The 27,431-nt window shown below is 36.9% G+C and overlaps 1 protein-coding gene across 2 annotated transcripts in view; it reads right to left on the reverse strand.

The window, feature by feature from the left end:
• ABCB1 (ATP binding cassette subfamily B member 1) overlaps nt 1-27,431 on the reverse strand; it is a 116,400-nt gene that overhangs the window by 40,304 nt on the left and 48,665 nt on the right. For both annotated transcript variants that reach the window (XM_078442508.2, XM_078442509.2), the window contains 11 exons: nt 26,048-26,172; nt 17,247-17,418; nt 15,094-15,207; nt 14,866-14,976; nt 14,561-14,686; nt 14,248-14,451; nt 13,756-13,926; nt 5,181-5,342; nt 3,927-4,103; nt 3,235-3,381; nt 925-1,032 (listed from right to left, as the gene is read on the reverse strand). In XM_078442508.2, coding sequence (XP_078298634.1) covers nt 925-1,032; nt 3,235-3,381; nt 3,927-4,103; nt 5,181-5,342; nt 13,756-13,926; nt 14,248-14,451; nt 14,561-14,686; nt 14,866-14,976; nt 15,094-15,207; nt 17,247-17,418; nt 26,048-26,172 — 1,617 coding nt within the window. The remainder of the gene's footprint in view (nt 1-924; nt 1,033-3,234; nt 3,382-3,926; nt 4,104-5,180; nt 5,343-13,755; nt 13,927-14,247; nt 14,452-14,560; nt 14,687-14,865; nt 14,977-15,093; nt 15,208-17,246; nt 17,419-26,047; nt 26,173-27,431) is intronic.

Genomic DNA, 27,431 nt, shown 5'->3' on the forward strand with positions numbered 1-27,431 from the left:
ACTTAATTCCTTTACAATTTTGTTCCAGCCAAATCATTTGCAAGCTGCAAAATCTGACTCTTCAAAAATGGCTCATACACTTTCTGTTTGAATACTGGCATTCTTCCATCATTAAAAAGGTTCTTTCTCCTTTAGCAAAAGTTGAATGATAAACTCTTCAAACATTTTTAAAATAGTGTGACTTACTTAACGTGTTTTTTGCTTTTTGTTGTTTTCAGAACATAGCAAAGCATTTTGAGTACTTAAAGTGACTGGCAGTTTTTCTATCCAAACTTATGCCCAGGGATTCCCTGAATTCCATTTTTGAGTACCTAGCTTTCATTTTCAATCATTGTATTAGATCAAATACCCGCTTCCCTCTGATTTCATTAATATTTCAGTTAGAGGAAGTCATGCTGGGGAGGAAAAGGTAACCAAGCAAAGTGAAAGCAAAAGATCTTTGTTTTAATTATGTCAAAGAAGGGACTGAGCTTCAGTGGCTCAGTCCATGAAGCGTCTGACTTCAGCTCCAGTCATGATCTCATGGCTTGTGAGTTCGAGGCCTTTATCAGGCTCTGCACTGACAATGTAGAGCCTGCCTGGGATTGTCTCTCCCTTTCTCTGTCCCTCCCCCACTTGGGGGCTCGCTCGCTCTCTCTCTCTCTCTCAAAATAAATAAAAATAAAACTTAAAAAAATAATAAATGAATATAATGTCTCTCCCTTTCTCTGTCCCTCCCCCACTTGGGGGCTCGCTCTCTGTCTCTCTCTCTCTCTCAAAATAAATAAAAATAAAACTTAAAAAAATAATAAATGAATATGTCAAAGAAACTTGGTTGCTAACAGTCCAGTTTATAAGAAAAAATCACACAGATGTTTAGAAATTTCCCCAGTTGAATAATAATGCATTCCCCAAAATGAATCAAGTGAAAATGTAGATATTTACCTGAAGGAAAAATGTAATGAAAGAAATAATTCCAAGGACTAGAAACAATAATGAAAATATGTTACTATTCTGTCGTTTTGTTTCAGGATCCTCAACTCTGGTAAAAACCTGTTAAGAAAATATTGAAAGGTTTCAGTTCAAGGCCTAAGGAAGTCATTCTGGGTCTGACTCATGTCCTGTCAAGCACAGTATTTGGGGGTCAAGATAGCTTTGGTAAAACAGAAGTCAGGGATGGTTTCCCTAATGCCAAACCTAAAGGTGTGTGTACTCTTCCTTCCTTAGGGGCTGAGAATGTGTCTGTCGTTCCTAAATGGATCCACTACTTTTTCTGGGCACACCCCTCTTGGAGTAATCGAGTGGCCCAAGAGCCACACCTACTATGTAAAGTAGAAATGAGAATAAATACTGTCTTCTTGTTTTGATGGGAAACCACACTCAATGGCAGTTTGTTTTACAACTTGAACATTTCAAACTGGAGACAAACCTGCCGATGCTGTTTTGGTAAACTAGAGAGAGCCCAGGCCTTCGGCATGAAAGTAGCCTCCTTGAGGTAGGCTTTTTTGGAGGATGGCCGGCTGGACAGCCAGCTGACCCAGCACCACACATGGAGATCTTTCCAGAGATGGTAAGAAGGCTCATAGGATGTGTTGGGCTTAGAGAACACAGAGAGTCACCACTTCCCAGGAAAGAAACAACTCCCTTCACAGTGGGCCAAAACTGTCTTGTAACAGAGCTACACTCCTCATCCAACCTATTCAACTTTATACTCTGTAAAGTAATAACAGCCTTTTAGAGGAGATCAATTTTTGATGATTAGTTATTGCAACCAAAAAAAAAAAAAAAAAAAAGCAAACAATCAGCACGCCCTTATTCCGTGACAGATATTCAGATATTCTTCTACACAAATTCATGTATTTTGTTCCTTTTATCCTATCACCTCCTAAGGTTTATTATCATCACCACTTTATAAATGGTAACTGAAGCTCAGAGAGGCTAATTAACCTGTTTGAGTTAACACAGCCAGCAAGTGATGACCCAAGAGATAAACATGAGCAATCTAACTCAGAGCCCACAGCCTTAAATTCTGTGTTACAAACCTTCAACCAGGCAGATAACTGGTTGCCTAACCAATGTGCTAGCCCAGGATCATTTGCTTCCAGCCTTACTGTTACATGAGGAATGAGAAAAATATAAAGTTCTATTTCCATTTTTTTTTCTGATGATGCAAACTGTCTACCTCCCTGACTGTACAACAAATGTTAGAACAGGGATCAGCTCCCTGTGGACCACCAGCCAAATGTCTATATAAAGCCTTAATGGGATACTGCCATGTTTGTTTCTGCATTGTATATGGGTGCTTCTGCACTACAACAGTAGAGCTAAGTATTGCAACAGAGACCATCTGGCCCTCAAAATCTAAACTGTTTACTATCTTACCCTTTAAAGAAAAAGTCTGCTAACCCTTGTCCTAGAACATATGCTCTATGCAATCAGACACTAACTCCTTCTTGGTATTTTTCACCACCTAGAATAGTATATGGCTCAGAGCAGTCACCGAAAAAAATATTTCTTGAATGAATACATTATACATATGAGTATCAACCAGAAATAAGTTAGCCAAGCATGGGTAGAGACCTGAATATTTACGTAGTTTTTAGTATAATCACAAGTTAGAGTTTCGCATCCTTCATGTAGGGATCAACTTCTTTCTCTGCAATGTTTTCAGCAGGTATGGTGGCAAGGGTATCCTCAGCTTGATATATGAACATCTACCATTAAACAGAGAGCACCCTGCCTGGGTTATAGCATTATTGTTGAAAATGCCTTCCTTAAAAGCAGGTACAGTCAAAATATGTCAACCTTTCAGAAGCTGTTGCTTTTTGTTTTCATCTTTACAAGTGGGATGGACACCTCACAGAGGTGGCATTCCTGCTTGTGTCCTGACAAGTGTGTCTGTCCCAGAATGGCTCTGTCTCAAGCCAGTCTGACAAGCACACTGGTGACAGGACTTTTCATGACATCTACTCAGAGCCCAGTGACGGCAGGCAAGAGAGAGTCATCTAGTCGGTTTTGTGACTATTTCAGCAATCTGGGCCCTAAGACAGCAACCAACCGCAAGGATGAAGAAAAGCCTGAAAAAGTAGTCTTTCTATCACAAATCAGATTTGCATTCTTACATCTTCAAGTTGCAGAGTTTCATATGAAGGTCCTCATTTTTTTGTGGCTTGTGTGTACACTTACAAATATAAACAGCTCATTCTTTAGTCAGGCCTCACAAGTCAATCCAAAAAAATGGACATAAACACTTACCCCTATAATCCTTGAAAATATTACTGAAAATGCTGGTTGCAGGCCTCCATTTATAATAGCACAGAATATACCAACCACAAAATAAGGCCATTCAGTTATATTGAGCTTCAGAATCCTCCAGAAGGAAACTGGAGGTACATGTTCATCCTGGGAAACAAAATATGACAACAGGCTAGTTATAAAAAGACTGATTCTCAATTGATTTAATGATGCACAGTTCTTCAGTATGCACAAATTTTTAAATGAAGATTTTTTTATTCCTGTTTTCTTATGAATTGGTGGCTATTTAACTTTTTAAAAAAGATTGTTATATTACTCCTTTATATTTTAAGAAATAAATGCTGTCTCCACAAACATTCAACCTGACTTCTGGAAAATCACACTTGGAACAGGACAAGAGGATTTACAAGTAGGGATAAAAGAATAGAGATATCCATATTTGAAGACCCCTTAGAATCTCTTTAACATTATAAATTCTAATTGTAAAATTCTTGGCCTATAAATTCTCATTCATACATTCTAACCTGAATCTAAAATGTTGAGATTTGGTCTGTGGAAGGTTTTGGGAGACACGACAGGAGGATTCTGGATAACCCTTTCTTGTTTTGACCCCTACCACCCCACTGCTAGCCCACGAAACTACGAAAGCCGCAGAGAGAGGGTTGAAGACATAACTACATCCTCCTCCATACCAAGTTCTCTTTTGTACCAAGCTTTCTATCTTGGCCTTGTGATGCATGTATACTCTTGCGGGTTGATCTTCTTCTAATTAAACTGGATCCTGAATCTTTTGGAGACATTTCCAAGGCATCAATTTCACTTATGGATTCATAAACTGCATTTTCTAATTCAATTTCATTTCCTCTTGTCTAAAGTAAACAAGAAATACGCACAAGTGGGTTAGGCTGGGAAAAAATAATGAAAGTTAATTGCCAACCATCAGCTATCAAGGAAAGTGGTAATTTACATCATTATAGGAAAGGATAAAGTTAAGTTGCTGAAGGTTTCTGTGCATGTGTGAATGTGTGATATATTTGAAAATTAAAACCACTGAAGAAGGATTGCCACTGAATATGCTGAAATAACATGACATCCTTTCCCTATATCTTACGTTGTGATGTCCTTTTTGTGGTTGTTTGGGCCTCAATCCTATTTGCTTTGGACCAGTGCTATCAATGAGAATATGATCCAAGCCATTCTGTGACCCATACTTGTGATTTAAAATTTTCTGAGTAGCTGAGGAGTCTGGGTCGTTCAGTCAGGTAAGCGTCGAACTTTGGCTCAGGCCATCATCTCATGGTTCATGGGTTCCAGCCCCATGTTGGGCTCTGTGCTGACAGCTCAGAATCTGGAGCCTGCTTCAGATTCTGTGTCTCCCTCTCTATGCCCCTCACCAACACACTCTGTCTCTCTCTGTCTCTCAAAAATGAATAAATGTCAAAAAAACTTTTTAAAATGAAAAATAAATAAAATAAAATTTTCTCAGTGGCCACATTAAAAAATATAAGAGGGAAATCAGTTTGTACTATGTATTTGGTTTAAACCTAATATATGCAAGATACTGGCATTTCAACATGCAATCAATGTAAAAACTTACTGTGATATTTTGCATTCTTCTTTGGTACCACATCCTTGGAATATGGTATGCATTTTCTCCCTAAAACACTTCATTTCAGAATAACTACCACTGACATGTCAGTAATTACATGTGGCTAATGCCTACTATGGTGGATAGATTACCTTTCAACGTTTTTAAATGTTTAATTTTCTCTAATTATCCTTCTTTATTTTCCCTCCTTTTAAATGGGGAAAAAATCTGGTCTGAATTCCCCAGTTATTTTTCTCACTTATTAACAAAATCAAGTAATGTTTATTTATAGTACTAAACACACAAAAATCAGCTTATACCTGAGACAGTTCAGGAAAATTCTATAGTTGGATTATACCTGCATTGTGACAAGTTTGAAGTAAATGCCTTCCTCTTTCATGAGTTCATCATGATTTCCTTTCTCCACAATGACTCCATCATCAAAACCGGCGATGACATCAGCATTACGAATTGTAGACAAACGATGAGCTACCACTATGGTGGTCCGGCCTTTTCTGGCCTAAAGAGAAACGTTAGGTTTTTGAATAAATGAACAATTACATGCAAAAATTCATTCAATTTAGATTTACTTGGACACTGTAAAGCCATCTAAACTATATAAGGTACTCTTGCTTCAGTAAATGTATAGTCAATTGATAATGATTTAAAAATGTTTTATTATTAACACAAATATGATAATCACCTAGTAATGTTATGTAAGCTTCTAAATATTTTACTTAATCTCTATCAGCCTCAGTTTACAATAGTAATAAGGGGTTTATACAAAGTAAAAAATGCTACGGTCCAGGTACTGGCCAGTCAGAGCAGACACAGGTCAATGTGCATTACTGGTGCAGGCTAGATAGCATCAGTCTGGGGATCCATGGCATCCCATCTCACAGGATCTCTGGATGATTCAGATGGACAAGGAGTGTGAGGCAGCAGCATTCAGTCTCCAGTGTCACACTGATCTGAATTCAAACCTTAGTTCTGCCAATTATAAATTCTAGGATTTTATTCAACTCTCTTAACTTATGTGAGTTCGATTTTTTCACATATAAAATGGAGATAATATTAGTACTCACTTCTTAGAGTAGTTGTGATGACCAAATAATATAATGTACACAAAGCATTATGATATATGCACTGTAAGTGCTTAATAAATGGTACTCACTCCTAGGTAGAAGCATTATGGAAAAACTGAAGAACTATGCAAATGTTTTTCTTTTTTTTTTAAAGAGTTCCCCATTCTTTTTTTTTTTTTAACGTGTATTTATTTTTGAGAGAGAGACAGAATGTGAATGGGGGAGGGTCAGAGAGAGAGGGAGACACAGAATCAGAAGCAGGCTCCAGGCTCTGAGCTGTCAGCACAGAGCCCAATGTGGGGCACAAACCACAAACCACAAACCCACAAACCTTGAGATCATGACCTGAGCTGAAGTCTGGCACTTAACCAACTGAGCCACCCAGGTGCCCCTTAAAGCCTGGAGTTTTAAAGGTCAGTAGGCTTGCCTGGGACAGAGCCAGGAGGGCACTGTGCTGCTCCTGGAGAGAAGGCAGGCAAAAACCCTGGAGGCAGACAGTATGGAAAGAGCAATCTGAAAAAACATCTGGGGTAAACTGTGAGGAGATTATCCACTATTCTTGAAGTACTTCCCTGTCAGGCAGCATTCCTCGAGATGTGTCTCTGGGAACAAAGGAGCTGTCTGGCTGGTGCCACTTCCCTCCCCGGCCCCTCAGCATAAACAGAGAGCTACCTGAGGGAAACAGCTCAGCTCAGACAAAGGCTGCCTAACTTGCAGCCTTGAAACCAAGCTCCCCCTCACCATGCTCTGGCGGGACTGCCATTCTAAGTCAGGCTTGCGTTACTCTCAGAGTGGCGGGGTCCTCCCCGAGAAGACCAGCACCAACTCCTGCCCACTCTACGTCTCCCAATCAGAGAGTTCTGCAGGGCCTCAGTTCTGGGGAGTTGGTATGAAGTCTCACTTCACAAGCAGACCAGAGCATACCTAGTTAAAACCACATTCAGGCCAAGGATCAAACACTGCCCACAGCAGACAAGAAGAGCCTCTGCAGATGCCTGGCCTGAAGGATAGAGCAGCCAAAACACAATAGCAGAGCACACATAGCACAAACCAGAGACACTCCCTGAAGCACCAGGCCCTGGATACTACATGACTACTTCTTTATAAGGTCATCATTTTCAGAAGCAGGAGACATAAATGGCCTTTCTAACACAGAGAAGAAGGCAGACACTTAGAACATACTAAGACGAATTTATCCCAAATGAAAGAACAAGATAAAGCCATGGCCAGAGAACTAAGCAAAACAGATAAAAGTAACATGCCTGATGGAGAATTTAAAGCAACAATCATAAGGATCTTCACTGGGGACTTGAGAAAAGAAGATTTCAGGGAGATCCCTACCACAGAGATTAGAAACAGGTTTGATGCGATGAACAGCAGGCTGGAAGAATCAAAGGAATGAACTAGTGACCTAGAAAACAAAATAATGAAAAATAATAAAGCTGAACAAAAGAGAAGGAATTGTGGAATATGAGAACAGACTTTGGGAACTCAGTGACTCCATCAGACATAGTAACATTCCTATTATAGGAGTCCCAGGAGAGGAAGAGAAAAGGGGGCAGAAAAATTATTTCAAGAAATAATAGCAGAAAAATTCCCTAATCTAACAACAACAACAACAACAAAACCAGACATCCAAATCCAAAAGACAAAAAGAATTCCTATTAAAATCAACAAAAGCAGGCCAACACCAAGACACACTGTAATTAAATTTGCAAAATACAGTGATAAAAAAAAATCTTAAAGGCAGCAAGAAAAAAAGTGTTAACTTACAAGGGAAAACCCATAAGACTAGCTGGAGATCTCTCAACAGAAACTTGGGAAGTCAAAAAGGAGTGCCAGGATATATTTAAGCACTGAAAGGGACAAATCTGCAGCCAAGAATACTCTATTCTGCAAGGCTACCATTCAGAACAAAAGGAGAGATAGAGTTTCCCAGACAAACAAAAACTAAAGGAGTTTGTGACCACTAAAAAAGCCCTGCAAGAAATATTAAAGGGTACTCTTTGAGTGCAACAAAGAGACCAAAAGTGACAAAGACAAAAAAGGATCAGAGAAAACCTCTAGAAACAATGACAAAACAAGTAATAAAATGGCATTAAATACATCTCTATCAATAATTACTTTGAATGTTAATGGATTCAACACTCCAATCAAAAGACTCAGGGTGTCAGAATGAATAAAAAAAATAAGATCCATCTATATGCTGCCTACAAGAGACTCATTTTAGAACCAAAGACACCTACAGATTGAAAGTGAGGAGGTAGAGAAACATTTATCACATAAATGGATATCAAAAGAAAGCCAGAGTAGCAATACTTATATTGGATAAACCAGACTTTATTTATTTTTTCAATATATGAAGTTTATTGTCAAACTGGTTTCCATACAACACCCAGTGCTCATCCCAAAAGGTGCCCTCCTCAATACCCATCACCCACCCTCCCCTCCCTCCCACCCCCCATCAACCCTCAGTTTGTTTTCAATTTTTTTTTTTTTTTTTAATTTTTTTTTTTTTAACGTTTATTTATTTTTGAGACAGAGAGAGACACAGCATGAACGGGGGAGGGGCAGAGAGAGAGGGGAACACAGAATCAGAAGCAGGCTCCAGGCTCTGAGCCATCAGCCCAGAGCCCGACGCGGGGCTCGAACTTGCGGACCGCGAGATCGTGACCTGAGCGAAGTCGGACGCTTAACCGACTGAGCCACCCAGGCGCCCCAGTTTGTTTTCAATTTTTAAGAGTCTCTTATGCTTTGGCTCTCTCCCACTCTAACCTCCTTTTTTTTTTTTTTCCTTCCCCTCCCCCATGGGTTTCTGCTAAGTTTCTCAGGATCCACATAAGAGGGAAAACATACGGTATCTGTCTTTCTCTGTATGGCTTATTTCACTTAGCATAACACTCTCCAGTTCCATCCATGTTGCTACAAAGGGCCATATTTCATTCTTTCTCATTGCCACGTAGTACTCCATTGTGTATATAAATCACAATTTCTTTATCCATTCATCAGTTGATGGACATTTAGGCTCTTTCCATAATTTGGCTATTGTTGAGAGTGCTGCTATAAACATTGGGGTACAAGTGCCCCTATGCATCAGTACTCCTGTATCCCTTGGGTAAATTCCTAGCAGTGCTATTGCTGGGTCATAGGGTAGGTCTATTTTTAATTTTCTGAGTAACCTCCACACTGTTTTCCAGAGTGGATAAACCAGACTTTAAAACAAAGACTGAAAAAAGAGGCAAAGACGGGTATTATATAATCATAAAGGGGACAATCCAACAAGAAGATATAACAATTACAAATACTTACGCACCCAACATGTAAGCACCCAAATATATAAAACAATTAATAACAAACATAAAGGAACTAACTGAAATAACATAATAATAGTAAGGGACTTTAACACCCACTTACATCAATGGACAGATCATCTAAACTGAAAATAAACAAGGAAACAATGGCTTTGAATGACACACTGGACTAGATAGATTTAACAGATATATTCAGAACATTTCATCTTAAAACAGCAGAATACATATTCTTTTCAAGTGCACATGGAACATTCTCCAGAATAGTTCACATATTAGCCAACAACAACAAAAAAAAACCTCAACAAACACAGAAACATTGAAATCATACCATGCACCTTTTCTGACCACAACACTAAGAAATAAAGTCAATCATAAGAAAAAATCTGAAAAGACCACAAACACATGGAGGCTCAACAACACGCTACCAAACAATGAATGAGTCAACCAGGAAATCAAAGAAGAAATTTAAAAATACATGGAAAAAAATAAAAATGAAAACACAGAAGTCCCAAACCTTTGGGATGCAGCAAAAGCAGTTCTAAGAGGGAAGTATATAGCAATACAGGCCTATTTCAAAAGCAAGAAAAATCCCAAATAAACAACCTACTCTGACACCTAAAGGAGGTAGAAAAAGAACAACAAATGAAACCTAGAGCCTTAGAAGGAAGGAAATAATAAAGACTAGATCAGAAATAAATGATATAGGAAACCACAGACTAGGTCAATGAAATCAAGAGCTGGTTCTTTGAAAAAGTTAATAAAATTCATAAACCTCTAGCCAGACTTATCAAAAAGAAAAGAGCAAGGACCTAAATAAATAAAATCACAAATGAGAAAGGAAAAATAACAACCGACAACACAGAAAGACAATTATAAGAGAATATTATAAAAAACTATATGTCAACAATTTGGACAACCTGGAAGAAATGGATAAATTCCTAGAAATATATAAACTACCAAAACTGAAACAGGAAGAAATAGAAGACTTGAACAGACTGTAACCAGCAAAGAAATTAATCAGTAATCAAAAAACTCCCAACAAACAAAGTCAGGGCCAGGTGGCTTCAGAGGTGATTTCCAGTAAACATTTAAGGAAGAATTAATACCCATTCTTCTCAAACTATTCCAAAAATAGAAAAGGGAGGAAAACTTCCAAATTCATTCTATGAGGGCAGCATTATCCTGATACCAAAACCAGATAAGGACTCCACTAAAAACAGAACTACAGGTCAATATCCCTGATGAACATGGATATAAAAATTCTCAATAAAATACTAGCAAACCAAATTCAACAATACGTTAAAAAGTCATCCACCACAATCAAGTGGGATTTACTCAGGGTAGTTCAATATTCTCAAATCAATCAACACGATACCCCACATTAATAAAAGAAAAGAACCATATGATAATTTCAATAGATTAAAAAAAAACATTTGACAAAGTACAACATCCATTCATGGTAAAAAGCCCTGAACAAAGTAGGTTTAGAGGGAATATACCTCAACATAATAAAGGCCATATATGAAAAACCCACAGCTGGAGCACCTGGGTGGCTCAGCTGGTTGAGCATCTGACTCTTGGTTTCAGCTCAGGCCATGATCTCACAGTTCGTGAGTTGAAGTCCCACATCAGGCTCTGTGCTGAGAGTGAGGAGACTGCTTGGGATTCTCTCTCCTTCCTCTCTTGCTGTCCCTCCCCCCGCTTGCACTCTTGCTCTCTCTCTCTCTCTCTCACTTTGTCTCTCTCAAAATAAAATTAATAAACTTAAAAAAAGAGAAAAACCCACAGCTAATATCATCCTCAGTGGGAAAAAACTGAATTTTTTCTCTATGGTCAGGAACAAGACAGACATGTCTACTCTCACCACTATCATTTAACATAGTACTGGAAGTCCTAGCAACAGCAATCAGACAGCACAAAGAAATAAACAGCATCCAAACTGGTAAGGAAGAAGTAAAACTACTTGCAGACGACATAATATTCTATATAACCCAAAAGACTTTACCAAAAAACTGCTAGAACTGATACATGAATTCAGTAAAGTTGCAGGATACAAAATCAACATGCAGAAATCTGCTGCATTTCTATATATCAATAATGAAACATCAGAAAAGGAATCATCCATATACAATTGCACCCAAACCAGTAAGATACCTAGGAATAAATCTAACCAAAGAGGTGAAAGACTTGTACCCTGAAACTTTATAAACACCAATAAAACAAACTGAATATGACACAAGGATATGGAAAAACAGTCCATGCTCATGAATTGAAAGAACAAACAGTGTCAAAATGTCTGTATTACTCAAAACAATCTATAGATTTAATGCAATCCCTATGAAAACACCAACAGCATTTTTCACAGAGCTAAAACAAACAATCCTAAAATGTATAGGGAACCACAAAAGACCCCAAATAGGCAGAGCAACCTTGAAAAAGAAAAGCAAAGCATGAAGCAACACAATTCCAGACTTCAAGTTATATTACAAGGCTGTAGTGATCAAAACAGGATGGTACTGGCACAAAAACAGACACAAAGATAAATGGAACAGAAGAGAAAACCCAGAAATGAACACACAACTATATGCTCAATTAATCTTCAGCAAAGCAGGAAAGAATATCGAACAGGAAATAGACAATTTCTTTAACAAATGGTTTTGGGAAAACTGGATAAATAACCACATGCAAACGTATTAAAGTCGACCACTTTCTTACACCAACACAAAAATAAATTCAAAATGGATTAAAGACCTAAATTTGAAACTTGAAACCATAAAATTCCTAGAGCAACAACAGGTAGTAACCTCTTTGACACTGGCCACAGCAACTTCTTTCTAGACATGTCTCCTCAGCCAAAGGAAACAAAAGCAAAAATGAACTAACAGGACTTAACTAACAGGACTTAAGCTTACATAAAAAGCTTCTGCATAGCAAAGGGAACAATAAACAAAAAAGGCAACCTACAGAATGGCAGAAGTTATTTGCAAATGGCATATCTGATAAAGGTTAGTGTCCAAAATATATAAACAATTTATAAAACTCAACACTCAAAAAAATGAATAATCCAATTAAAACATGGGCAGAAGACATGAAAAGACATTTTTCCACAGAAGACATCCAGATGACCAACAGACACATGAAAAGATGCTTAATATCACTTATCAGCAAGGAAATACAAATCAAAATCACAGTGAGCCATTACCTCACACCTGTCAGAATGGCTAAAATCAACAACACAAGAAACAACAGGTGTTGGTGAGGATGCTGAGAAAAAGAAATCCTCTAGCACTGCTGGTGGGAATGCAAACTAGTGCAGCCACTGTGGAAAACAGTATGGAGGTTCCTCAAAAAATTAAAAATAGAACTACCCTATGATCCAGCAAGTGCACTACTAGGCATTTACCCAAAGGATACACAAATACTAATTCAAAGGGATACATGCACCCCAATGTTTACAGTAGTATTAGCTATAATAGCCAAATTATGGAAATAGCCAAAAAGTATCCATCAACAGATGAAAAGGTAAAGAAGATGTGGTATATATATACAATGGCATATTATTCAGCCATACAAAAGAATGAAATCTTGCCATTTGCAATGACATGGATGGAGGTGAAGAGCATTATGCTAAATGAAATTCAGTCAGAGAAAGACAAACACCATGTGATTTCACTCAAATGTGGAATTTAACAAACAAATCAAACAAGCAAAGAGAAAAAGAGAGGGAGGCAAACTAAGAAACAGACTCTTAACTATGGAGAACAAACTGAGGGTTGTGGGAGGTTGTTGGGGGATGGGTGATGGGGATTAAGGAGAGCACTATTTTGATGAGCACCAGATATATGGAAGTGTTAAATCACTATATTGTATACCTGAAACTAATATTATACTGTAGGTTAACTAACTGGAATTTAAATAAAAACTTAAAAAAAGGTCTTCACATTCCTTGTCCTCACAGAACTAGCCTGGTTACCAATACATGCCAGAGACCAAGCACACAAGACTGGCACAGTACACTCAAATCTAATTTTGTGAACAAGTCATGTGAACTCAGGGAATGCAGGAAGGTCAAACCCTGTTGACAGTCAAGGAATTTTCATGGCCCACGTAAGTTTCCAACATCATCAGTTCTCTGTGGACAAGGGGTTTCTCATTTCCGGTAGTCTTCAATAGGTATTTACATCTTGGAAATTAAATGTGAAACTTCAAATTATATTTTCCTCTTGTTGACAAAACAGAAAGTCTAAATAACTGGGTTATCTCTAAAGTCAAATTTTCAAGATTGCAATGAAGACCAATTTTCATTTGAATCTGTATTTCTCATTGTTTAAAAAATTCCCAAGTACCATTCAGTCAAAATTTGTTCATTTCTACTTTAAAAAGGAGATAAATAGAAATTAAATGAATAGGTCCAAATAGGACTGAAGATTTCATTTTGATAGCTTAAAAGATCACTTTAGGAGTCATTGGAAATGTCCCTTTTTAAAAATAGTATTATGCTCATGAATCAAGTCAGTGTGAATTGAGGCTCACAGACCTTATCCAGGGCCACCTGAACCACTGCTTCACTTTCACTGTCCAAGGCTGATGTGGCCTCATCCAGCAGGAGGATCTTGGGGTTGCGAACCAGGGCCCGAGCGATGGCGATTCTCTGTTTCTGTCCACCACTCAGCTGGGCCCCTCTCTCTCCAACCAGGGTATCAAATTTCTACAACACAGAAGATAAAGGCGGTTAGCAAAAGAACAAGCTATCTCAGGTCACATTTTAAGATGGGAAGTAATCCCATAAACAATCCAAGGCCCACAGGTAATACAGTCCAGTTCCTTAAAATTTAGCAATAACCAACACCATTTTTTACAAATATGCCTACTACTAGTTGATGGTGCTAGAGCTTGAAAATCTGAAGGAATTTTGATCTTTCTTCTTAGAAGGATCATCTATTTTTTTAGTAGATTCCTAACTTCTTAGGCATTAGTCAGCATTCTATTCTTTGAATCTCTAGCATGGCAAAGATCAAGGAAGACTTACATTAGGGAGTTTCATGATAAAGTCATAGGCATTGGCTTCCTTGACAGCTTTCTCAATCTCCTCCATGGTGACATTTTCACGGCCATAGCAAATGTTTTCAGCTATTGTAGTGGCAAACAACACAGGTTCCTGACTCACCACACCAATGATTTCCCGAAGATATCTCACATTTATGGTCCTAATGTCCTGTCCATCAATACTGACCTGAAATAAAAAGTAAGTGTGATTTCCATGCACTGCAGATTTTTAATGTGAAATCTGCAATGGTAACTGCTGATTGCTGCAGCATCTAGTTCAGCAAGAGTCACCTCACCATGCCATCTGTGGGGTCATAGAGCCTCTGCATCAGCTGCACTGTCGTGCTTTTCCCACAGCCACTGTTCCCAACCAGGGCCACTGTCTGCCCACTCTGAACCTTCAGGTTGAGGCCCTTCAAGATCTAACAGAATGAATGAGAAATAAACTTAAGGGCAATACACAGATATTGGGACTATGAATTGACAGTTCAAGTCAAACCTAGGGTTAAATATACATTTCTTTAAAATCACTAAAAGAAAGTATCAGAGACTCCTCATCCAATACATGGTGGAATCGCTCATGAATCATTTATCATTGTACCTTAACTTCTTTTCGAGATGGGTAACTGAAGTGAACGTTTTTGAACTCCAGATTTCCCTTAATATTATCTGGTTTGTGTCCGTTCTTCGAATAGCTGTCAATACTTGGTTTCTAAACAGAATAAAATTTCAGAAGGTTTTTGTGGAGAGTTGGATAAAGCGATAAAGAGGCTGACTTTTAATTAGAAAAACATTTAGAGAGATGTATCAATGGCTAGCCCAAACTTACATTATCAATTATCTTGAAGATTTCATAAGCCGCTCCTCTTGCATTTGCAAATGCTTCAATGCTTGGGGATGCCTGTCCAACACTAAAAGCCCCAATTAATACAGAAAAGAAAACCTGAAGAATGTGAAGGAAAATCATCAAGTTACTTAGTGTTTATTACATTTTTTTCCATACATCTTCCTTCTAACATAGCTAATTAAATGTTATTTTTATTTTTTTCAGCTAATTAAATTTTGAAATGGCAAGGCAACTTACGAATACTGGGTGTTAAAAACATTTTAACAATTTAAATACTTTTAAAAAATTTTTTAACTTTTGATTTATTTATTTATTTATTTATTTATTTATTTATTGTTGAGAGAGAGAGAGAGAGGGAGGGAGGAGACAGGGTGTGAGCAGGGGAGGGGCAGAGAGAGAGGGAGACACAGAGTCTAAAGCAGGCTCCAGGCTCTGAGCTGTCAGTATAGAGATTGTGTGAGATCATGACCTGAGCTGAAGTCGGATGCTCAACTGACTGAGTCACCCAGGCGCCCCTAAATATTTTTTTGATTTATAATGCAGAATTAGTCTTACTTGCTCAGTGAAACAATGATATAAATTCCACAGGACCAAAATATAATAATAATTCTAGTATATATTTATTTAATGGCTAAGAAGTTTGGTTTAGATCATCAGCAGGGTAGAGGGGAGACAAACATCAATAGGAGTGTTAGAAAACCAAGGTCCAAATTTGCAAAAGTACGCAGGATTCTGTCTGTTTTCCTTACCTGGCAACCTCAGAGTTGTATCAAATGAAACAGTATATATGAAAACATTTTGTAAATGATAAAGCATACATCTAGGGCATTATTCTTTATCGGGTTGTCTTCTTTCCTTCTAACAGACTGTGTTCCCTTTGAGGTCTGATAAACAGGTTTTCTATTTTTCATTTTGCCAAAATGAAAATGTTTTTCTTCAGGGTTACAGGCAACTAGTATCACTATTCATTTCTTTCTAAGTCACACAGATATTATATTACCCAATAATTTACCCAGAAGGAGTTTTGCTAAGTGATTCTATATTCATTTTCTCATGTTAGGACTTACAACTACACTGAAAAGTTATGGCAAAGTATTCCTGCCATTTTCATCTGGCAAAAGAGGTAGCATAAACTTGAAGTCTAGGTGGCTACCCCAAACCACACAGCTAGTAAGTGGCACAGCTGGAATTTGAACCAAGTCAGCCTGATTTCAAATCCCATGTTCTTACTCATATTCTGCACACTTCCAGTTTGTGAGGCAGATCTAGGATCAGTGAACACAGGATTTTAAACTGCTTATCGGCATTACAATTAAGTAGAACACATTTCTTATTGCAACCTAGGTTCACCAACATTACTATCCTAATAAAAGCCTTTTGTTAAAAGCCATTCTTAACTAAATAGCCTTGCACCTTTTGGATGAGACAATTATTATATCCACATTACAAATCTGGTTCCTGAAGTATTTTAAGGGACTTAACAAAATATGGTCTGGGTACTAACAATATACCTGTGCTTGGCCTACGAAAAAGGAACTGGGTCACTCTTCTAACTATGTGCTTTATTAGATCAAGATACAGATTGAGCTTGGTTTATGAACCATTTCACCATTTTTAAATAAAAAAGGGTAACATCAATGGCAAGCTTTCTGTGCTTGTACAAAGGTCTGTAAGGCAGAGAACCTCTAAACAGAATTTTTTAAGGACGGGTAACAATTAATACTTCCATAATTTCGCAAGTTGGACTAGCTGTCATTCAAAAGAATTTGAAAAATAGTTAAACTGTGTATTTTGCCATTTGTTGCTGTGAAGAGTAAATCAGAAAATAAAATCAAAATGCTTAGCATTGAGCCTGACACAAAGAAATAATCTCAACAAATGAAAGTTCATGCTACAGAGATTAGTAATGTTAGCATTATTTAGGCTGCAAGAAAAAACTGCGCAAGGGATCTGCAAAAAAGACAACATTGGTTACTCAATACATCTAATTGCCTTTCCACTTTTAATCTAGTAGCACATGACTCTTTGTATTAATAGTTCTTCAAAATCTATTCTCCAACATCATTCAAGCCAACACCACTCAACTTCACTGAAGTTTTTATGAGAGATTCACTTCTTAACAAAACATCACTTACAGTGAGTACTTGTCCAATAGAATATTCATGGGAGAGGACCAAGGAGGTCCCGTACCAGAATGCCAGGGCGTATGATGCATAGATCAACAGGAAAGCAATACCGATAGAAATGTTGGCTGTGATAGCTTTCTTTATCCCAATTCTTTTAGCTTCTTCTAAGTTTTTGTTGTACCTGGGAGAAATAACAAAAACTATCACAAATACTCATAAATCATAAGAAATGAGCCAAGATAACATGATGGTTATGAAGTACTTAGAATGTGCCCAGCCCTGTTGGTAGGTGTTTTACATGTATTTTCTCCTTTTGTCCACATGTTGACCCTATGATGTTAGTATTATATTAATCCCTTCTTGTAAAAGAGTAAACTGAGGATTACAGAGATTAAATAATTTGGGGGAAAGTGTTACAAAAGGTTCTTTCTGGCCTTAACAATAGTGAAATAAGGGAAATTATGTTTAGCAAAACTTCCAGAATTTGCATTATTTCATAGTCAAGACAAAAATAGAAGCTATGAAAACATCTGTTTTTCCTTCATAATCTGCACATCTTTTAAATTAAATAATAAAAAGCAGATATAATGCTAGAAAGTGCCCACCACAAGGAAATCCCTTAAATCTCTGAATGTTTAAGGAAACATTAAGGAAAATTCTTCTTCTTTTTTTTATGTGGGCTCCATTAGCTTATCTCCATGTCTCTTTTCTTAAGAATCTCTGTAAATATATAATCAATGTAAAATTATTAGAGAAATAGGATAGATTATAATTGAGTCTTAAATCTGTCTTCATCCTTTTTAATCATATCTCCCTGGGAATTTAGAACATTGCCTTGCAGGAGGAAAAAGTTCATAGCTACTGAAATGAAAGAACTTACTTCCATATAGAATTCATATGTTGAGGTCTTTGATCTGTAAAAGCATAACTACATAAATATTATGTAGTATTATATTTTCTTTGGAGGATTCATTCTGTTAGTTGGAATGTACAGCCAAGGTAAAGTCTTGCTCCGGTAAGAGCATGCCTTCTTTCTTGCCTTCATGACTTTTTTTAACTAGCTACTGTACTAATTAAAAGCATGACAAATGCAATTTACATGACTACTATGTCTACTAAAGACGGAACTTAAACAGAACTTTAGAGTAATAAAATAGTAAATTATTAGAGTTTCTCTCTGCAAAAAACCCTAACTTGCCACTTATAATCTTTGAACAAAAACATTATTTTTGAGTAACGTGTTTCAATGGTTGATCTATCTATCTGTCTATTTCCCACTTTTTGAGTTGACCGAGACAAAAGACATTACCAGGCATGGACAATACATGATTACAAATAAGGAACTTTAATGCACATAACCCACACCTTTATTGTTATTTCCTTTACATCAGTTCTTGCTTACCGAGACTAATGCAGAAATCATTTCAATGACATGTTGTGGTACCATGCAGCCAGAGGAAACACTTTCACAGGAAGAAGCAACAACAAGGAAGAAAATCATTTAGATACCAGAAAAGAAAATGAAAAAAGGAAGAGGGTAAGGAGGAAGGAGAAATCGACAATACTTTTATATAGGCTTTTTGATTAGCATTTTAATAAAAATACCACACTATAAAACCAGATAATCAAATCTACTCATTAAAAGCATTAGTATGAGAATGGTAATTAAAGTGACACTCCTAGAATGGATTAAAGATACACAACAAAAACAATGATATTTTGAAAAAAAATTCTTAAATATTATGAAAATATACATCAGTGATATAAACAGCCACTTACAAGAGCAAGAAACAATTTTAGTTAAGCAAGAGAAATAAATACTAACAGGTAGGACATACACAAGAGAGGAAAATATCATTTTAAAATTAGGAGAATAAAGCTATTCTTATACTACTGAGTTGAATTTCCTTTTAAACTCTCGTTAAATTTCCTTTCCAAGAAAGCCAGCTTCCTCCTGCACCTGTTAATTGGGAGAGAAAGTCAAACTAAGACCTTAATTACCTGTCAATGCAGAAGCAGAGAAAGGAAGGGAAAGAACTAAAAAGAAAACTGAAGGGTTACATTTCGTCTAAATATAATTTTAGCAATCCTACTTCCAAATTATATCCGAAATCTAGGTACTTCTCTCCCCTCTCTTGCCTGCGGTCTACCTCAGGCCACCATAAGCCTTTTCACCTGGGCTACAACCACAGCTGGTCCCTGTTTCCAATCTTTAACTGCTCTCCTCCAATCACCAAACCAATTACACACAGAGAAATGATGTTAACATATTATGTGGATACTCATTCCTTTGTTAAAACCCTGAGCCCTTGGAGTAAAATCCTACCTCCTCACCATAACCGCCGCTTCCTTCAAAAGCCTTTCCATCTCCCCTCACTCAACATAGCTCCAGGCATGTAAGCCTCATTCGTGGTATTTTCTAGAATACATCAAACTCTGCCACCTCGGGAAATTTGGAAGACTCTTCTATCCCTAATCCCACCAGGGCAGGCTTTTCCTAATCCCTCAAGTCTCAGCCTAGATGAAATATCCTCAGAGAGGACGTGACTGCCACAGCCTTCCCTGACTGCCATATTTAAAGTAAATTTTCCCTCCTTGCTATTACAGCACACTCCTTGATTCTTTCATAGTACAATTTAAAGGTCTGGGGCGCCTGGGTGGCTCAGTCGGTTAAGCAGCCGACTTCAGCTCAGGTCATGATCTCGCGGTCCGTGAGTTCGAGCCCCGCGTCGGGCTCTGTGCTGACAGCTCAGAGCCTGGAGCCTGTTTCAGATTCTGTGTCTCCCTCTCTCTGACCCTCCCCTGTTCATGCTCTGTCTCTCCCTGTCTCAAAAATAAATAAAACGTTAAAAAAATTTTTTTAAAGGTTGATAATTTAATTAATTTCATCAATGATTTCTTTTTTACCTTCTTTTCTACTTTCTTTCCTTCCCTTCTTCTCCATCTTACTCTTTGGACTAAGGATCATAAGAGGGACAAGGTTTTCCGTTTCCAATTCACTACTGAAAACCTAGAGCCTAGTGCAGTGCATGTGGTAGATACTGGCTAAAACTATTGAATGAATGAACTTTCAAGAAATGGCCAACCTGGAAAGAAACTTATGCCAGCATGTTGGAGTCCTGAATCTACTCTTTATTTAAAGGCAAAACCAATTTCCAATTTGCCAGCAGAGAATGTCCTTTCAAAGATACATGCCAGTAACTAATGTCTTCTGAATGAATGATGCCACACAAAAAAATGAATCTTTGAAAACAGCTGTGTACGCCCATTTGCTTATTCTTATAATAAAAATTTGATCCCCATCTTCTTTAGGTAAAAAAAAAAAACCTTACTGTGCCTAATTAATGAAAACAGTTAAACTAAAAACAACAACAAACACCTCAATTTATTTAAACTTTTACCGAACTAAAATAATCAGATTTATCTAAGTTCTGAAGATTGGACTTGACTATCATGATGTCCTTTCTCTCCTTACCAATGTTATTTACATCCCATACATAATTATAATTTTTATTTCTAATAATACCTTTTTAAAAATTATCCTATTCATCAAATTTAGGATGTCATTAATTGTAAGAAGTTAGTGTTATTCTGTTATTTTATGTAGCATTAAGGAGTTTAATAGCATACTTCAGGGGCGCCAGGGTGGCTCAGTCAATCAAAGCAACTGACTTTGGCTCAGGCCATGATCTCATGGGTCGTGAGTTCAAGCCCCGTGTCGGGCTCTACACTGACAGCTCAGAGCTTGGAGCCTGCTTCGGATTCTGTGTCTCCCTCTCTTTCTGCTCGTCCCCCATCCGCACTCTGTTTTTCTTTAAGATAAACAAACATTAAAAAAATTAATAAAAAAAATAGGACACTCCATATACAGCTGGGAGTCAAAGGGCTACAGCCTCAGTATAGTAAGCACATGCCCCAGGGAAAGTGACAGCAAGGGAACTTGCATGTCTCAACCCTGGCATCAGGTAAAGGGAGGAAAAACAACTCCCTGAGAATCAGAACCACAGGCAATTACTCATGCAGGTCTGAACTATAAATTCACACTGCCAGTGTGGTTCAAAAACTCCTAGACATATAATTTAATGTAAGGTGGTCTCAGGTTAATAGTGTCCCCAGTGAATGGCAGAAGCAAACACAAATCCTGCAAGAACTGACTTCAATCCAGACCCACAGCAACTATAAGATGGCATTGATTGTAAGATTTATCTCAGTTTCAGAACTGTGAGAGAAAAATGTGCATCTTAGAATTAATGACATTTTATATGTTTTCTAATCATTCATTGTTGCTTCACAGCAATTTTCTCTGAATTGTGATCAGGTACCCAGAGATCTCACTGAATATTATTAGTCTGCAGAGGCTACTGGAATTTTTGTGCATACAATCATACCATCTGTGAATAATGACAGTTTTGCTTCTTGTTTTCAATCCTTATAACTTTTATTTCTTTTTTTTCTTTTCCTTTTATTATTCTTACTCTTACTTATTTCTTTGGTCTTATCTAGAACCAGTTCAACACTAAACAGAAATGATGCTAGCAGACATACTTGTTTCATTCATCATTTTAAGGAATGCTTTTCACATTGCACCATTAAGTATGATGCTTCCTATACATCTCTGGTATATACTTTTTATTGAATCAAGAAAATCAATTATTACTCCTGGTTTTATGAGTTTTTGTCATGAATAATACATAATTAATTCTTTTTCACCATCTGTTAATATAAAATGCTTCTTCCTTTCAGTCTGTTAATATGACTAATTATATTAATAGATTTCCTAATGTTAACCATCTTTGCATTCATGGGATAAAGCCAGTAAGTTCAAGATTTCTTTAATCTGATGATATTTTTCACATGGATTTGTTTAGCTAATAATTTATCTACACCTTCTGCATCTATGTTTTAGGTTAAACTGCTTTGTAATTTTCCTTTCTCACGTATCTGTCTTATTCTGGCATCAAAGTTACACTAGCCTCATAAGATGAACTCACAACTTGCTATATATATTTCTTCCATTCTCTGAAACAATTTCTATGAGATAGAGTTATCTCATTCATGAAGTTTTAGTAGAACCTTTCTGTGAAATTATCTGGACTCTGTGGGTTTTGCTTGTTTATGTGTGTATATAAGGGCAGGAGTAGAGATTTTAAACTTTGGATTCAATTCCTTTAATGATTGTTGGCCTACTCAAGTTTTCATCCTCTCAAGTGAGAGTTTTAGCCTATATTTTTCTAGGATATTGTCTACTTCATTAGGGTTTTATAATTTATTAGTATGAAGCTATACTTTTAACTTTTTTTATTTTTAAAAATTGACATCCAAATTAGTTAGTATATAGTGAAGCAATGATTTCAGTAGATTCCTTATTGCCCCTTACCCATTTAACCCATCCCCCCCCCACAACCCCTCCAGCAACCCTCAGTTTGTTCTCCATATTTATGAGTCTCTTTTGTTTTGTCCCCCTCCCTGTTTTTATATTATTCTTGCTTCCCTTCCCTTATGTTCATCTGTTCTGTGTCTTAAAGTCCTCATATGAGTGAAGCCATATAATTTTTGTCTTTCTCTGATTAATTTCACTTAGCATAATACTCTCCAGTTCCATCCACATAGTTGCAAATGGCAAGGTTTCACTCTTTTTGATTGCCGAGTAATACTTCATTGTGTATGTATATATATACACCACACTTTCTTTATCCATTCATCCATCAATGGACATTTGGGCTCTTTCCATACTTTGGCTGTTGTTGATAGGGCTGCTATAAACATGGGGGTGCATGTGTCCCTTCGAAATAGCATACCTGTATCCCTTGGATAAATGCCTAGTAGTGCAATTGCTGGGTCGTAGGGTAGTTCCATTTTTAGTTTTTTGAGAAACCTCCATAGTGTTTTCCAGAGTGGCTGCACCAGCTTGCATTCCCACCAACAATGCAAAAGAGATCCTCTTTCTCTGTATTCTCGCCAATATCTGTGGTTGCCTGAGTTGTTAATGTTAGCCATTCTGACAGGTGTCAGGTGGTATCTCATTGTGGTTTTGATTTGTATTTCCCTGATGATGAGTGATGTGGAGCATTTTTTCATGTGTCGGTTGGCCATCTAGATGTCTTCTTTGGAGAAGTGTCTATTCATGTCTTTTGCCCATTTCTTCACTGGATTATTTGTTTTTTGGGTGTTGAGTTTGATAAATTCTTTTTAGATTTTGGACACTAACCCTTTATCTGATATGTCATTTCCAAATATCTTCTCCCATTCTGTCGGTTGCCTTTTAGTTTTGCTGATTGTTTCCTTCGCTGTGCAGAAGCTTTTTATTTTGAGGAGGTCCCTGTAGTTCACTTTTGCTTTTGTTTCCCTTGGCTCCAGAGACATGTTGAGTAAGAAATTGCTCGGGGCGCCTGGGTGGCGCAGTCGGTTAAGCGTCCGACTTCAGCCAGGTCACGATCTCGCGGTCCGTGAGTTCGAGCCCCGCGTCAGGCTCTGGGCTGATGGCTCGGAGCCTGGAGCCTATTTCTGATTCTGTGTCTCCCTCTCTCTCTGCCCCTCCCCCGTTCATGCTCTGTCTCTCTCTGTCCCAAAAATAAATTAAAAACGTTGAAAAAAAAAATTAAAAAAAAAAAAAAAAAAAAAAAAGAAATTGCTGCGGGCAAGATCAAAGAGGTTTTTGCCTGCTTTCTCCTCGAGGATTTTGATGGCTTCCTGTCTTACATTGAGGTCTTTCATCCACTTTGAGTTTATTTTTGTGTATGGTGTTAGAAAGTGGTCCAGGTTCATTCTGCATGTCGCTGTCCAGTTTTCCCAGCAGCACTCGCTGAAGAGACTGTCTTTATTCCATTGGATATTCTTTCCTGCTTTGTCAAAGATTAGTTGGCCATACGTTTGTGGGTCCATTTCTGGGTTCTCTATTCTATTCCACTGGTCTGAGTGTCTGTTCTTGAGCCATGAAGCTGTACTTTTTAAAAATAAAATGTATTTTTATCTGTAGCAATTATTACTTTTTTTATTCCTGATTAAACTTGCAAAATACTTGGTTATTAGTCTTTTCAAAGAATTAGTTTATGGATTTGTCAAGCCTCTGCTTTTTAACATTTATTTTCTATTCAATTGTTTTTTGCTGTTTATTATTTCTTATACTTCCTTTACTCTGTTGTTCTTTTTCTAACTTCTTAATTTGGATGCTTCATTTGTTAATCTTCAGCAGTTTTTCATTTCTTCTACCAGATACTCTAGTGGTATCATGGAACTAGGATTTGTTTTTAATGTGAAATACTCAGTTTTGGGGAGACAGCACTCCTTAGCTCACAGAATTTTGTAAATTCAGATCCTAAGGGCACCGGAGAGTGAGTCTTGAGATTTTGATTTCTATGGGGAGATGCTTTCCCCCAGCTCAGAAACTGGGCAGAAGCAGAAAAGCTGTATTTGTTTCCCTATGTTGGTGGACATATTCTTTCTCTGGTCTACCTTTCCACTGAGAAAAACTGGAAAAGAATCTGAGCTCAAAACTTCCCTCTGTGTTTGCTCAAACATTAACTATTCAGAAAAGAGTTTTCTGAATCATCTTTTAAATAGTATGCCCTATGACTCTAACAGAGTATTTTATATCCCCAAATAATATTTACCCAACTGGTATATTAGATATTTTGTTTATTTGTGATCATCTGCACCTTTCCCCTCCCCTTGATAAAATTTAAGCTCCAAAAGAGGAAAGCTGTATTTGACTGGATACTTGCTTGACCATTAGGCAAGACTTCTCATTTTACTAGTCAGACATACTTTAAGGCAAAAGCAAAAACCTTACCAAAAATTGAGAGAGAATACAGTACTGCTTTCCTTTGAACAATGGTAGGTGCTTAGTCTCAGAGGGCATCTTTGTGGGTATGAAATATATATTATGAACACAAGTATACTAAAAACACATAGGTACACTATAAAGAATTATGCCATTAACACCCATGTCAGCACACAACTGAGGTCAAGAAACAGAACACACCAGAACCACAGAAGCCCCTTGCTATGAGTCTTAATCTAATTAACCATGTCTCATCTCCCCCAGAGGGGACTATTATTCTGACTTATAAAAATTCCCTTGTTTTTCTTATGGCTTTACCAACAATGTATAATGTTCCAAACAATATAGTTCACTATTCCTAATTTCCAAATATACATATGTTCATAACATTAAAATGCTCTAATATCAGAATAGTATACCATATATTCAATTTTAAATAAAGTCTGTCACTGTTTAGAAATCAATGGATCTGATGAATATTATACACTGCAATAAATTACTATCTACATTCTCATAAATCTAATAAAAAGGGACAGATGCAAGAATATACTAAACAACATATAATAAAGATTTTGACCTTTTGTACAAAGGTGCTTTTTAATTATATTTTTATCTTCCAAAAGCATCACATAACTGATTAGGTGCCTGGGCAAGAGGGGAAATGAACCACAGATTAAAATGTCTCCCTAGATCTTACACAAAATACCCATTTAGTCTTAGAGAAACAAGTATTAACTTGATGGGGAAAATTATCATCATATATAAAATATGTTAGCCTTAAGAAACCATTTCATTGTCACTACCCACCTAAGACATTCTAGAAAATGTTTTGAATTAGCAGATATAAGAGGAATACAACTAAAATTACAACTTTTCCAGAATATTAGCTATGCTGTACGACATCGAGGAAGCTATTAAAAAATATACACACACACATACACACCCTTATACTCAACACTGTCAACCTGAACGGCATATCAGATGACAGAGAACTTAACATTTCTAGCAACTTAAAAAAATAGACTCAAACCTTTCAAGTTCTTTCTTTTGTCCTCCAAAGGCAATCACAGTTCTAATTGCTGCTAAGACCTCTTCAGCTACTGCTCCAGCTTTTGCATATGCCAAGAGTTCTTTATCAGTAAATGAAGATAGTATCTGTTTAAAAATATAATTTCAGATCATTTGAAAATTTTTAACAAGTTAATTTTATCTTCTGTAAAAGAAACACAAATATATACACCAACAATGTTTGTATGTTAGTGTATATATAGAATAAAATCTGTCTTTCAACTCATCTTTGGTCATAATGTTCTATTTTTTTTTCAAATTTTTATTTAAATTCTAGTTAGCTAACAGACAGTGCAATATTGGTTTCAGGAGTTGAATTCAGTGGGTCATCACTTACATACAACACCCAGTGCTCATTACAAGTGCTCTCATCAGTATCCATCACCCATCCAGCCCATCCCCACCCACCTCCCTCCATCAACTCTCAATTTGTTCCCTACCTTTACGAGTCTCTCATGGTTTTTACCCAAAGGGTACAAAAATACAGATTCGAAGGGGTACATGCACCCAATGTTTATAGCTGCATTATCAACAATAGCCAAATTATGCAAAGAGCCCAAATGTCCATTGACTGATGAATGGATAAGGAAGAAGTGGTGTGTGTATATATATATATATATATATATATATATATATATATATATATACAATGAAATATTACTCAGCCATCAAAAAAAAATGAAATCTTGCCATTTGAAACAACATGGATTGAGCTAGAATGTATTATGCTAAGCAAAATAAGTCAGTCAGAGAAAGACAATTATCATATAATTTCAGTCATATGTGGAATTTAAGAAACAAAACAAGATGAACATATGGGAGGAGAAAAAAGAGAGAGGGAAATGATGTTCTATTTTTAAGTATATATATTCACTCTATTAGCCACTTCAAATTCTTTTTGGACTGAGATGGCATACAATAAATTAAAATTTTTATTTTTTCACCAACTACCTCACGGATCCTCATCTAAATAAATAAAACGGAACTTTGGGGAGATTTTAAATTTCAGAAAAGAAGGTATATACCATAATCATAAAAACAGGGAAAAAAAGGCATTAATTACATCAAGGAAATATGGTATGAATTGAACACAGCAATTGCTAATTGTTCTCTGGAACAGAAGTATAAGGTGGGAGGCCAGCCACTGACACGTAAACTGGGCTCCCCAAGGGCCCTATTATGAAAATCGGATCAAGTGATATGGGCAAAGGACTAAGGTTACTATTTGTACCTGGAATGCTTATGTAGTCAGCCACCTAAGGGTTACATGTAAGCAATTAATAATAAAGTATTACACCCTTTCAATAAGTAATTTATAGGCATTTGTGGACTCATTTATATAAGTC

Source organism: Panthera onca, chromosome A2, assembly GCF_046562875.1.
Source record: "Panthera onca isolate mPanOnc1 chromosome A2, mPanOnc1 haplotype 2, whole genome shotgun sequence".
NCBI lineage: Eukaryota > Metazoa > Chordata > Mammalia > Carnivora > Felidae > Panthera > Panthera onca.